This window comes from Lynx rufus, unplaced genomic scaffold (assembly GCF_022079265.1).
Source record: "Lynx rufus isolate CCGP_SWC_20201006 ecotype Redwood Valley unplaced genomic scaffold, mLynRuf1.p SCAF_8, whole genome shotgun sequence".
NCBI classification, from domain to species: Eukaryota; Metazoa; Chordata; class Mammalia; order Carnivora; family Felidae; genus Lynx; species Lynx rufus.
In genome coordinates, this window is record NW_025814896.1 from 138619697 (window position 1) to 138633785 (window position 14089).

At 50.5% G+C, this 14089-nt stretch overlaps 1 protein-coding gene across 1 annotated transcript in view; it reads right to left on the reverse strand.

Annotated features, from left to right (window-relative positions):
• Positions 1-13259, reverse strand: part of DCDC2C (doublecortin domain containing 2C) — an 83302-nt gene extending 70043 nt beyond the window's left edge. The window contains 2 exon segments of the mRNA XM_047069772.1: positions 4456-4507; positions 12973-13259. Coding sequence (XP_046925728.1) covers positions 4456-4507; positions 12973-13259 — 339 coding nt within the window.
• Between the last annotated feature and the right edge of the window lie 830 nt (positions 13260-14089).

Sequence of the window (14089 nt, forward strand, 5' to 3'; positions counted from 1 at the left end):
AGCAGAATCTAGGGGCGCCTGGGTGGCTCAGTTGGTTAAGCGGCCGACTTTGGTCCAGGTCATGATCTTGCGGTCTGTGGGTTCGAGCCCCGCGTCAGGCTCTGTGCTGACAGCTCGGAGCCCGGAGCCTGCTTTGGATTCTGTGTCTCCCTCTCTCTGACCCTCCCCTGTTCATGCTTTGTCTCTCTCTGTCTCAAAAATAAATAAACATTAAAAAAAATTTTAAAAAAAAGCAGAATCCATGAAATTGAAAACAGAACAAAGAAATCGAGAAACACAATGAAACCAGAAGTTGGTTCTTTGAGAAGATTGATCAGATTGATAACACCGAACAGACTTGGCAAGAAAATACAGAGGAGACACAAATGACCAGGAATGGCAGGAATGAGGGAGGTCACATCACCAGAGGCCACAGATATTAGTTGGATAAGAGAACAACTTCATGCCAGTGGACAAATTAAATGGACAATTCAAAGATACAGGCTAGCAAAGTTTACTCAAGAAATAGACGATCTGAGGAGCCCTCTATCACCTCAGGCAGTTGGATTTGTAGTTAAAAACCTTCCCACAAAGACAACTCCTGGCCCAGCTGGCTCCACTGGTAAATTCTACCAAACACTTAAGGAAGAAACGATACCAAAACCAGAGAAAAACATTGCAAGGATTTCAAAAACTACAGACCAACATCCCTCCACGAACATAGTTGCAGAAATCCCAAACAAAATGTTAGCAAATAAAATCCAACAATAAAGAAAATGAACAAAATTTCATGAGTGAGATTTGTCCCAGGAATGCAAGGTTGAGTTAATGTTTGAAAATCTATCGGGGCGCCTGGGTGGCTCAGTCGGTTGAGCGTCTGACTTTGGCTCAGGTCATGATCTCACGGTCTGTGAGTTCGAGCCCCGCGTCTGGCTCTGTGCTGACGGCTCGGAGCCTGGAGCCTGCTTCGGATTCTGTGTCTCCCTCTCTCTCTGCCCCTCCCCTGCTCACAATCTGTCTCTCTCTCTCTGTGGCTCAAAAATAAATAAACATTAAAAATATATAAAATAAAACATAAAATAAAATAAAATAAAACAATGACAAAGCAGAATGACTCAAAGATCTGCCGATAGCAAAGCTTAAATAATTATGATAGATTCACACGATGAAATTATTAAAACATGTTGCAGAAGACCATTTACTGAATGAGATAATGGTCACAAAATATAGTAAATAAAAAGCAGATTAGAAAACAGTGAGCATTACGGGGCGCCTGGGTGGCGCAGTCGGTTAAGCGTCCGACTTCAGCCAGGTCACGATCTCGCGGTCCGTGAGTTCGAGCCCCGCGTCAGGCTCTGGGCTGATTGATGGCTCAGAGCCTGGAGCCTGTTTCCGATTCTGTGTCTCCCTCTCTCTCTGCCCCTCCCCTGTTCATGCTCTGTCTCTCTCTGTCCCAAAAATAAATAAACATTGAAAAAAAAAAAAAAAATTTAAAAAAAAAAAAAAGAAAACAGTGAGCATTGATGGATCCCAATTCTGCAGACATATATACCCATATATGTGTACACATGTACACATGTATACATGGGTATACATGTACTGTGTGTGTGTGTGCTTCTGTGTATACCTACTTGCTACGTGTGCATAAAAAAGCACCTGGACACGGACAACATGACAGAGTCAGAGCGCTGACCTTTGAGGGGTATGTGGGTGACCCCCGTTCTCTTGGCATTTTTTCTCAATAAGGACTCTTTTATAATCAGGTTTTTTTTAAGGAAAAAGTGTATACTCCTAAAGAAAAATTACAGAACTCTTTGGGGCGACTACAGTCCCATTGGTGTGAGGACACAGAGGTCCCCACTCCAGAGCACTTGCTACCAGGCACCTCGCCTAACATTTGTGATCAAAGCCTCCTCAGCCGGAAAGCAAGGGGGGCTGACAACACAACCCGGAAGCTGCCTTCCTGTCCCCCAGGGCTAACTGCTCGTTCTAATCATAGCGCCGAAATGCACTCAGGGTACGCGTAGACTGAACTTGAGGGGAACTTTTCAGAATCGTTGCTTACTCCCCGTGCCTGCCCCACCTGGAGATGGGAAAGCAAGTGCCCGGGTGTTAAGAATAATCATACACCATGCCCACTCTGTTTACTAAGGTGGCCCTGACATTCAGTCACTGCTGGAATTGTTTCTTTTTTTTTTTAACTTTATTCATTTTTGAGAGACAGAGCATGAGCGGGGAAGGGGCAAAGAGAGAGGGAGACACAGAATCGGAAGCAGGCTCCAGGCTCTGAGCTGTCAGCACAGAGCCCGACGCGGGGCTCGAACCCACCAACTGCAAGATCATGACCTGAGCCGAAGTCTGACACTCAACCGACAGAGCCAGCCAGGCGCCCCTGGAGTTGTTTCTTTTTTTAATTTTTATTTTCAACGTTTATTTATTTTTTGGGACAGAGAGAGACCGAGCATGAACGGGGGAGGGGCAGAGAGAGAGGGAGACACAGAATCAGAAACAGGCTCCAGGCTCTGAGCCGTCAGCACAGAGCCCGACACGGGGCTCGAACCCACCAACTGCAAGATCATGACCTGAGCCGAAGTCTGACACTCAACCGACTGAGCCAGCCAGGAGCCCCTGGAGTTGTTTCTTTTTTTAATTTTTTTTTTCAACGTTTATTTATTTTTTGGGACAGAGAGAGACAGAGCATGAACGGGGGAGGGGCAGAGAGAGAGGGAGACACAGAATCGGAAACAGGCTCCAGGCTCTGAGCCATCAGCCCAGAGCCCGACACGGGGCTCGAACTCCCGGACCGCGAGATCGTGACCTGGCTGACCGCGAGATCGTGACCTGGCTGAAGTCGGACGCCTAACCGACTGCGCCACCCAGGCGCCCCCCTGGAGTTGTTCCTTATTGGAGACTTGCCTGCCTGCCCTTGGCAAGTTACAGTAGAAGGTGGGGACGTACGACCTGACTCATCGCACTGCCCTGAAATGCAGACTCTGAGGAGACAGCTAAATGCTCTGCCGGCAGATGCTGGAGCTCCAGGGCCGTCCTTTACCGGAACTCGGCTGCAGATTCAAGGGCACACTAAACCCTGCTTCTCTAAACTGTGGAGGAAGAGGGCCAGCACTGATCTCTTTCTGGAACATTATGCATATTTCACCATTCGGTCCTCACGCCGGTTCAAGGAGGAGAAAACAAGAATACCAAAACCGGAGGCACCAGGGTGGCTCAGGACGAAGTGCCCAACTCTCGATCTCATCTCAGGTCATGATCTCACGGTTCGTGGGATCGAGCCCTGCATCAGGCTCTGCGCTGGCAACACAGAGCCTGCTTGGGATTCTCTCTCTCCCTCTCTCTCTGCCCCTCCCCTGCTCTCTCTCTCTAAAAATAAGCATTAAAAAAAAAAGAATACCAAAAGCACCACTTAGAGAATAATCTCAAAAATCTCCTCTTTGAAGTACCCAACAAAATGACAAGTCCATTTTTTAAGAAAATTTTACATATTATATTATATTATTAAATATATGATTCATATTTATACCATATATGATATATAAGAAATATAATATTATGGATATTATATAGTAATAATATATAGGAAATATATTATTATATTTACATATTATATTATATAACATCCTAAATCATATTATAGTCTAAATATCAGCAGGATATCTTGCTTAAAACTTAGCAATTTTTGTTGCTTATTTTAAAAGGTGGATCTCTTTTTTTTTTTTTAACATTTATTCATTTTTGAGAGATGAGAGAGACAGAGCACGAGCAGGGGAGGGGCAGAGAGAGAGGGAGATGCAGAATCCGAAGCCGGCTCCAGACTCTGAGCTGTCAGCCCAGCACAGAGCTCGACACGGGGCTCGAACCCGTGAACCGTGAGATCACGACCTGAGCTCAGGCCCGACGCTTAACGGACTGAGCCAGCCAGGTGTCCCAAAAGCTGGATCTCTTTTATACATATTAAATAGAATTTTTTTTTTTTTTTGGCTAAGAACCAGGTGATGTGAACAGAGCGAGAGAAGGTTCCACACTACAGAGCTTTCAAATGTGTATCAAGCACAAAAATGTTGAGAACTTGGGGCAAATCTTTAAATTGAGCATTCTAATTAGCTTCAACGTTATGTAAATTAAAATAGCTTTTCCTGACACCCATCTTTCCAAATCCCCCGTGACAAAAGAAAAGTGAAAAGTTTCAGTAAATAATTGCACAGTGTGTCACAGACGACTATCTTTCTAACCGTGGTCTTAGGGTATTTTTACTGACTTCCGTCACGTTAGTTACTTAGGGGCTTCGACAGGTATGACAACCCCGCACAGTGGATTCGGGTTTCCAGAGCAACGGGCCTTTAGAGGCATTCCCTACAAAATGCTAGTCTTCTAAAAGTGACATTATTCAACAGTGACATTCGGAGTTTTCCCGGATCATCCAATTTATCCCACCGTTAGTCATTAGCACCGAACACTTACTTCCTTCAACTTGCTCAACTTTCCAGGTTTCCTGGGAACTATATGAATATAACTGCAAAAGAAGACAGAAAAACCTAATTAGAAAGTAAATAATTTAGGGGGGAAATGCGAGCCTCTTCAGAGAGGACTCCTTCTCAGCACTCGGACCTGCAAATCCACAGCAACTTGAAACTAAAGTCAAGAGTGCCACAGTCTTCCGTCAACATAGAACAGCAGTGTCACGGTGGGACACTATGGAGGGTGTCCCACTGGCTGCTGTCGGCATGGCCCATGGGAGACTGTCACCTGAATGGCACTCTCCTATAATGTTATTAATCAAAAAGGGACCCGAGTCATCATTTATTCCACTTTCTTTTCTACCAGGTCACGGAAGGGCCCAGAAATGAGCTCATCAGAGTCCCACAGATTGGCCAGAGTCAGAGCGGAGACCCCCCCCCTTGCAGCTCATCACCGCCTGCACTGTCCCCTCCTGTCACACAGAATTACATCCGTGTCCCCATTCTGCCCAACAGTGAACACCGGGAAAAGCCACCAGAAGAGCACGGGTGGGAGTCCGGCTAATACAATTCCTGGCACTTGGGGGCTTTTGGAGAGCCCTCCATATGCCTCAAAAGTAGAACAGATGTTTTTTCATGACAATAAATACCTCAATTTTGTATCTTTCAAGGTTTCTTCCTGATTAAAAAAAAAAAAATTACATTTGAGTTTGCTGCTGTTTTTGACAGTTTTACAAGATTCAGAGAAGTGTTGCCTACATTGGCAGCTGGAAGGAAAAAGGAAGTAAGAAATATTCAGTACAGCCCAGAGTCCCAAGCCAGGTGCCCACAGAGGCCAGACGGGCAGTGAGGACGCTTGCCCAGGGCAGCATCTGGGGGGAGGGGGGCGCTGCAGGGCGCAAGGACCCCTCCCGTCCAGGGTGAACACCTCCCACAGCCCCAGGGCACAGTTTCCACGCGACAAGGCCGACAACTACAAATTTAGTCCTTCCGAACAGTCAAATCCTCCATTTTTTTCCAATTAAACTAAAACGCTATACTATTCCATGAACTCCTCATTACAAAATGTCCAGCCAGTTCACATCTTTGAAAACTGTGATCCAAACTAAACAAGGCAGCGCTCGGGCCCCCCGGCTCACCACCTCCGCCGGCCCTTCCGTGAGCTCTTCCGGTTTTAAGCCCCCGCATTCCGTGTTTGATTGTGAACATCAATCCCCAAACGAGACAACTTATTGCATCAGTAAACGGAAACAAAAAGCAAAAATAAATGCGGAAACACTAAGGCGTCAAAAGATCCAGCAAAGAAGTAAAATGCTGTTTGTTTCCATGGTGCATCCCAAAGGACGCATAAATAGAACAGAAAGAGGGGCTAAGTACTCCCTCAGAGACCCAGTGGACCGGAGTCTCCAGGCCGGGCGCTTGGAGAAGGCGTTGGTGGGGCGTGGGTTTCCCCGGGGTGGGCAGGGGGTGGGGCAGGCACCTGGCGTAGAGACTGGACGTTCGTGTGCAGCACCCTCCTTGCTGCTTCCGGAGAATAAAGGAAAGGAGGAAGCCGGCCACGAGAGTCAGGCCAGGCGTCTGCAAGTGCTGCGTCCATAACATTCTCACAGCACCACTCGGGATGTGACGCCACACCGCTTGTGAGCTAAGCCCATTTCGGTGGTGAGGACACCATCCCCAGCAAGCTTATTCCATGTGCTCAATGCTACTGAGATAAGGAAAGGTCAGGATGCACTTCAACCCAGTTCAACCTTCTTCTGTCCCTGAGACCACGTTCCTGCTCCTCTGTCCTGTTCCTGCCACCTGCTATCCCCGGCGTCCAAATGGGTGGCAAGGAGACACGAGGAAAGTTGGGGTGCAGGCAAACTACGATAGTGTTATCGAAAGGGCCTTTGCCTCGTACCTCAACTGCAAACTCACAAGGCAAAGAGAGACCATTCCTGGGGCAATCCAAATCCTTCGGGGTCTCCCCCAAACTTGCGCACACACCCCTGCACACGCACAATGCCCTGGTTTACAGTTTGTGTGTGTGTGAAGATGGCTCTCTCCTCAAAAAGAATCATGAGTTCTAAGCTTTACAGGACGTCTTTAAAGTAATGTTTAGCCTATAATATTTTGTTCTATGGAAGAAAAAATCATGTTCTTCATCTCAGACTAATTCACTCCAGAAAATGTGAGAGATGCTTGAGTAATGATTGGATTTTATATCCACCTAGATCTGATGGGGTTTGTCTCTTCAGTGTAGTGTTCTGCAGCCGTTGTTTCTAGAAGAGCCCCAGGATGGCCGATACGTCATCAGGTCTCACCACAAAGTTCACTTGCCCGTGGCACAGTTAGAAGATTATTTGCTGGAGAAAATTAATTTTAATTGCTCACTGGCTCGGTAATTACAGGATATAAACTCCAACCAGCACCAGCCTACCGATACCAGCAGAAATCAAGCCAAAATATTTCCCAGAGCTGCATTCACCCGCGTCTGGGTGCTGATTTCATGATTCCTTGAGCTAAACAGTGGTGGAGACGGTGAAGTCTAAACATCACTCCGTGATCATCGTCACATGCAAACGGCACCCATCCACGCGCAGCCCCAAAGCCACACGGATGACGCCAGACAACCGAGGCTTTGGCCACATGACAGCCCCCGTCTGGCCTCTGCTCTCCCGTCGCTGGACTGGACCACGCCGCCTCCCTCCCGGAAAACAACAACAAACGCTAAGAGATCGGGGAAGAGAAACGCCTCAACGTCTCCATATTTCGGCCACGTGTCCGAAGAATTTCAGACACACCATGCAAGTTTCCCTACCGAAGCAGGGGTCTAACAGGGTCTCTTAGAAAACGCCTCGCCCCACAAGACAGAACAGAGAGGAGCACGCGCTGAACAAGTTCCGGGCATGTTCATCTGTGCTGCCCCTGCCCCAGCTTCCTTCCTCGTCAGCTTACAGGAAAGACACATGTGATGTTCGCCAGGAAGTGTTTGGGCGGGAAAGTTAAGTGCTTTTCATTATACGTGCATTGAAAAGGACTCTAGGGGCGCCTGGGTGGCGCAGTCGGTTAAGCGTCCGACTTCAGTCAGGTCACGATCTCGCACTCTGTGAGTTCGAGCCCCGCGTCAGTCTCTGGGCTGATGGCTCAGAGCCTGTTTCTGATTCTGTGTCTCCCTCTCTCTCTGCACCTCCCCGGTTCATGCTCTGTCTCTCTCTGTCCCAAAAATAAATAAACGTTGAAAAAAAAAAAAAAAAGAAAAGGACTCTAAGGTCAATTTTAGTAGGAATATCTTCTTCTCTTGTTGGAAAGCAACACTGAATAAGGATTCTGGTAGGAAATCGGAATTCAGCACATGCAGTGTCTAAGCCTGTTTGGGCTGTGGTAGCAGAGATACCCCAGACCCAGTGGCTTAAACAACAAACATTTATTCCTCACGGTTCTGGAGGCTGGGAGGCTGGGATCAGGTACCAGTGTGAGTGGGTTCCAGAAGGGACCCTCTTTCTAGTTCATAAATGGCTGCCTTCTTGCTGGGTCCTCACGTGGTGGAAAGGGTAAGGCGCTCTCTGGGGTCCCTTTCATAAGGACATGAATCCCCTTCATGACCGTTTCACTGCCATGACCTACTCAGCTCCCAAAGGCCCTACCTCCAAATAACCACACAGGGGATTAGGTTTCAACGTATAAATTTCAGGAAGACACAATAATTCCATTTACAGCACAGTTAGAGTTATACATAACCTAATATGTAACTAACCCTGAAAAACATCATCACAAAATCAAACATCTACAAAGGGCTGTCTGTGTTCTTGTCAGCGAGTTCTCACACACAACAGGATTATCACCGTAATAAATTCAAATCTAAAACATCATGGCATTAATCCAATACCTCTTGGCAATTCGGGTGTCTGTGGATTAAGATTTTCCTTCAAAAACAAGAGGAGGTTAAATTCGCATCTTTGCAATGCCATTAAGAATTCGGATCACAGGTCAGCTTCCTCATAAAATTACACTATCTGGGCGGTCCCCCAAAACTCCCATGACTGGCTGAATCTGGGGTGTCTCTGGGCAGAGAGCACTGTCGGCACGTGGAGAAGGAGCACGGGAGCCCTCTCCGGAGAATCTCACCTTCACCTCAGCCCTCCAGGAGGTTCCTCAAACAAAATCCACATAAAAGGAGTCACTTGCAGTCCGAAAGTAAACGAACAAGGAGGTTACTATCTCAGCTGAGAGAAACCAGCTGAAATAACAGAAAACAGAAACAGGTTTCCAAGACCATCATCACGGACGCAGAAAGACAGTATTTCAAGGACAGCCAAGCCTGATGGTACATGCAGGACCAAGAACACTGAAGAATGACACAGATTATTGAAAAAGAACCAGACAGAAGTTTATTTATCTATCTACTTATTTACTTTTAAAGTTTATTTTTATTTATTCTGAAAGAGAGATAGAGAGCAAGCAGGGGAGGGGCAGAGAGAGGAAGACAGAATCCCAAGCAGGCTCTGAGCCGTCAGCACGGAGCCCAGTGTGGGGCTCGATCCCGTGACCCGTGAGATCATGACCCGAGCCGAAATCAAGAGTCAGACGCTTAACTGACCCAGCCACCCAGGTGCCCCAGATAGAATTTTTAGGAATAAAAAAAGTAAACAATTTAAGTTGAAAACCCAGTGAACAGGTGGATAGCGTTTTATACACAGCAGAAAAATTAGCCAAAAGATCCGTGTGATCTGCGTGAAGTACCTAAGTGCAGCACAAAGGTAAAAGGGAGAAATTCAGGACCGAGTGGAGGACTCTTGGAGGTTACCGTCAATCAGAAAGGCCAACCCACGTGGACCCTGACACAGAAAACACAGAGAGCATAAGACAGAGGCATCCTCTGAAGACAAAATGGCTGATGAAAGTTACCACACCAGACTCATGAGAATTCAATCAATCTGCACTTGGACGTACCATTTAAACACCATACACTGAGGTCAAAGAAAATGAATTTTAAGCAGCCAGAAAAGATAAAATATTACTTTCAAATACGCAAATAATGATAGCAGACTTCTCATCAGCAAACTCGAAGTCAGAAGACAATAGAAAACCACCTTCCGTGGCCTGAAGGACACTGCTATCCACAGGACTACAGGATCATATGTCCAATAAAAATATACATGAAGAACAAGGGCCAGAAGTCTTCCCCCCCCCCCCCCGGGAACCATGGGCTAAGCAACTCTGATCAACCTGTCCACTAAAAACTAATAAAATGAAAACATCTTCTTGAAACATAAGACATCTAACAGGATAACATCTGAGGAATCGCCAGGCCAAGATCCAGGAAATAAAGGGAATCCAAAGACGTGAGCTTGATCCCTGGGGCCACTTTAGCCCAGGGGTTACTCTTGACTATGGACAGAGATGTTGAACCACATCCTGGACAGGCTGTGTGGCCAACAGGCAGAAGTACATGCTCATGACACAGCAGAGGCCGTGGCTGCTTCTGAACTACCCCTCTTTGTGAGCCGGGACCCCGATGGGGTCCATCCTGTCTCCCAGCCACGTGGTGGCCCAAAGCATCTCACATTCTGAAGCTGTATGAAGGTACTCCCGAACCTTCCCGAGCAGGTATCTGGCCAAAGCCCACAACAATCAGCTTTGGCCAAAGAGAAAATCACCCTAGACTTCAAATTATTTCTGCAAATGAGTTTTGAAAGTCACGTCCAGCACAGACAGACAAATAGGCAGATAGAGAGAGAAGACAGCAAACAGAGAACCAGCAGTAACAACATACTTTGGAGCTTCAGCCTGGCCCCCTCCTGGATCACTCCTGCTGGGAAGACCGGGCGGTAAGTCACCTACGGAGAGGCTCCCACAAGGATGAAGCTTCCTGCCTCGGCACCAGGAAGCACCCGCCCCAGTCAGGCCTTCAGATGACGGTAGCCAGCATGCTGACTGCAACCCCACGAGCGCCTCTGAGCCAGAACCACTCAGATAAGCTGCTCTCGGGGACTGCACGATAATAAAGTTGTTTTAAGCCAATACGCTTGGAGTGATTGGTTATGCAGCAACAGATAGCCAATGCACCCTCCTAGAGAATCTTACCCGTACGCACCGGAAGACATGGAAAAGAATGTTTACAACAGTGTTGTTTATTTTAGCATAAAATTAAGAGCAACCCAAATTATCCATCAATAGATCGGACAAGTAAGGATGTTTTAGTCGATGCAAATAACATGGCGGTAAAAGTGATTGCCCTACAGCTACACTACTGACGTGAATGAGTCTCACGGCACATTATCGTGTGAAAAAGCACCAACAGAAAAGTATGTACAATGTAATTGCATTTATAGAAAGTACACAACCATAAAACGTTGAAAAATCTGTCCTTTGGGAATGAATTTTTATAAAAGGATGATTATTACAAAATAGTGATTACCAGTGGAAAAAAGGCTGGAGGTGACAGGTTTTAAAATACTGGCCATGCTCTTTCTTAATCCACACTGTGGTTTACACAGAGTTTTGCTTAAACTGTACACAGAATTGTATACACTCCTGTATGAACTGTGCACAGAAGTGTATACATTCCTGTATCTACACTACCTTTCACAGTACAAGGAATGGGGTCAGCAGCAGTGTAAATAAAGACAATATATCTCTGAAAGGCAGACACAGGAAAGAGGTCAGGAGCTCACAGAGAAGGAGAAACAACTTTCCCCACTTGCATTTTGTAAAGGAAGCCTTTTCGGAGGTCCTGAGCCTAAAACAGAATCTGTCACAGTGGCGACCCCTTTCTCTTCTGTGCCGACTTGTTTCTTATGTCCCCCAAAACAGACATTGCAAGAGCTCTCACAGCCTGTGCAGCCCCCAGACACTACGCCGTGGCAAGAAGAGAACAGGAGCTTGACTCTCGCGTTGCAAAGACATTTGTATGATGACAGGTAGGAAGAAAGTTTAGAGAAACTGCTGAGGGGACTGGAGTACCCTCGAGAAGAAAACAGAACTGTGCTGTATCACCCCGGACGCAATAAGATCTCAGAGATTGTGGCGGGAGTCAGGGGCTCAACAAAAACGAATCAAACGGACGTCTTGGGCAGACACCATCCAGTGCAACTAACAAGCTGAATGTGGCCAATTTCCTGCGTGTGCCCACAGGCGCATCTCCCCAGGACAGTTTACGCCCCTCCCAGCCCCCGTCCCGATCTCAGCAGACACTGGGGAGGGGATTCCTTTGTTGCCCACGGACATTCACTGAGTCTGTACATAGTGTGTGCCGGGATTCCGGAGATCACGCGCACAATGCGTGTCCTCTGCAGGGTCACAGTCTAGCAAGAGACACCGCCAGGAGACGCATGGATTACACGGCTTAGCAAGCGCCTTCCTAGGAGAGTGAGTGAGCCTCCGGGTAGGCAGAACGCCAGGCTGGGGCAAGCCGTGCAGGGGGTGACTGGGGGCTGGTTCCTGCCTCCCAACCTGCTTCCCCCGACTTCCTGGGCGTGGCTAACTCCCTTTATTCTTCCAGATCCTTGGGCCAAGGTGGCCTTTCCAGAGAGGCCTGCCCTCTTGGCCACAGCCCTCCCACTCCTCGTCCCCACATCCCTTCTGACTCTAACGGAAGACGTGCTGACAGGAGGTGAACGCCAGCCCTGCCCGTGGCCAGCGGGGTAGAGCGGGCTGTGGGCACAGGTGGGCTGAGGGCACAGGTGGGCTGTGGGCACAGGGGGGCTTAGCACACAGGTGGGCTGAGGGCACAGGTGGGCTGTGGGCACAGGTGGGCTGAGGGCACATGTGGGCTGAGGGCACAGGTGGGCTGAGGGCACAGGTGGGCTGTGGGCACAGGTGGGCTTAGCGCACAGGTGGGCTGAGGGCACAGGTGGGCTGTGGGCACAGGGGGGCTGAGGGCACAGGTGGGCTGTGGGCACTGGTGGGCTGAGGGCACAGGTGGGCTGTGGGCACAGGGGGGCTGAGCGCACAGGTGGGCTGAGGGCACATGTGGGCTGTGGGCACAGGTGGGCTGTGGGCACAGGGGGGCTGAGCGCACAGGTGGGCTGAGGGCACATGTGGGCTGAGGGCACAGGTGGGCTGTGGGCACAGGGGGGCTGAGGGCACATGTGGGCTGTGGGCACAGGTGGGCTGTGGGCACAGGGGGGCTGAGCGCACAGGTGGGCTGAGGGCACATGTGGGCTGAGGGCACAGGTGGGCTGTGGGCACAGGGGGGCTGAGGGCACAGGTGGGCTGTGGGCACAGGGGGGCTGAAGGCAGAGGTGGGCTGAGGGCACAGGTGGGCTGTGGGCACAGGGGGGCTGAGGGCACAGGTGGGCTGTGGGCACAGGGGGGCTGAGGGCACAGGTGGGCTGTGGGCACAGGGGGGCTGAGCGCACAGGTGGGCTGAGGGTACAGGTGGGCTGTTGGCATAGGTGGGTGTGGGCACAGATGCGCAGGGAGCCCCGCCGAACTCATCGGGTCACCGCGCGGATGGCGACAGGTGCACCGCGGCGCTCGGCGGGTCACCGCGCGGAGGGCCGCTGGCCGCGCAGGGAAGGGGCGCCGCACTCACTCGAGCTTCTTGAAGGGCTCGCGGCCGGCCGCCACGTACTTGCCACCCGCCTGCAGCGCCTGCGGCTCACGCACCGGGTGCCCGCGTGTGGGCGTCAAGAGGCGCCGCCCGCCGAACGGCACGTCCACCTGCTCGGTCAGCTGCTCCAGCAGCGCCTGGAAGGTGGGCACGCGGCGCCGCGGCACCACCAACCTCCGGCCCACGAAGAACGCGTCCCCGTTGCGGTACACCAGAATTGTCTTGGCCGGCGTCGTGTCCACCAGCACGTGTGACCTGCGCGTGCCCATGGCCCCGCCGTCGAAGGGCCGCCGGCCACCGCCCGCTGCGCTCCAGCCGCGGGGCACCCGGGGCGTGGGCGCGGGGACCGCGGGGCGGCTCCCCGCCGGTGCTGACGCGACCCGGCGATTGTGACCGCCTGCCTGCCACCTGCTGTCGGGAGGGAAGCCGGCGGGGGGAGGGGGGGGTCGGGGGGAGGGGAGGGAAAGGTGAGGGGGCATCCGAGAGGTGGGGGGATGGGGGGCAGGAAGTGGGAACAGGTGAGGGGGCATCCGGGGGGTGGGGGGGTGGGGGGGCAAGGAGTGGGAACAGGTGAGGGGGCATCCGAGAGGTGGGGGGGTTGGGGGGCAGGGAAGTGGGAACAGGTGAGGGGTCCGAGAGGTGGGGGGCTGGGGGGGCAGGGGGTGAGAACAGGTGAGGGGGCATCCGAGAGCCTAGACAGGTGGGGATGACAGAGCTCTAGCGAGGGGAAGGAGGCAGCCTCTGTGATCTCTCTGCAAAGGTGGCAAGAATGAGAGGCCGGGGACATTCACAGCCACCTTCCCACCACAGTAGCCAACCTCCTATGCAGAAGAGGTTGGGGGATGGGCCGGGAGCGGGGGCCATCAGGACCATCTTAACAATCAAAACCGTGTCCAGGAGGAATTGCGTGGACCCATTCAGGGCATGTGAGAAGCCGGGTTACGAGCACAGCTAGCATACAGTGTTCCGAAGGTTTAGCATCCGGAACGCACCTTCACCGGGGAAGAACAATTCAAGGGGGTGTGTGTCCTTGTGAACGTCATTCCTTATTCTGGGTAACAACGGGCCCATCCTCTTGAGCTGAGAAGATGAATGGTTC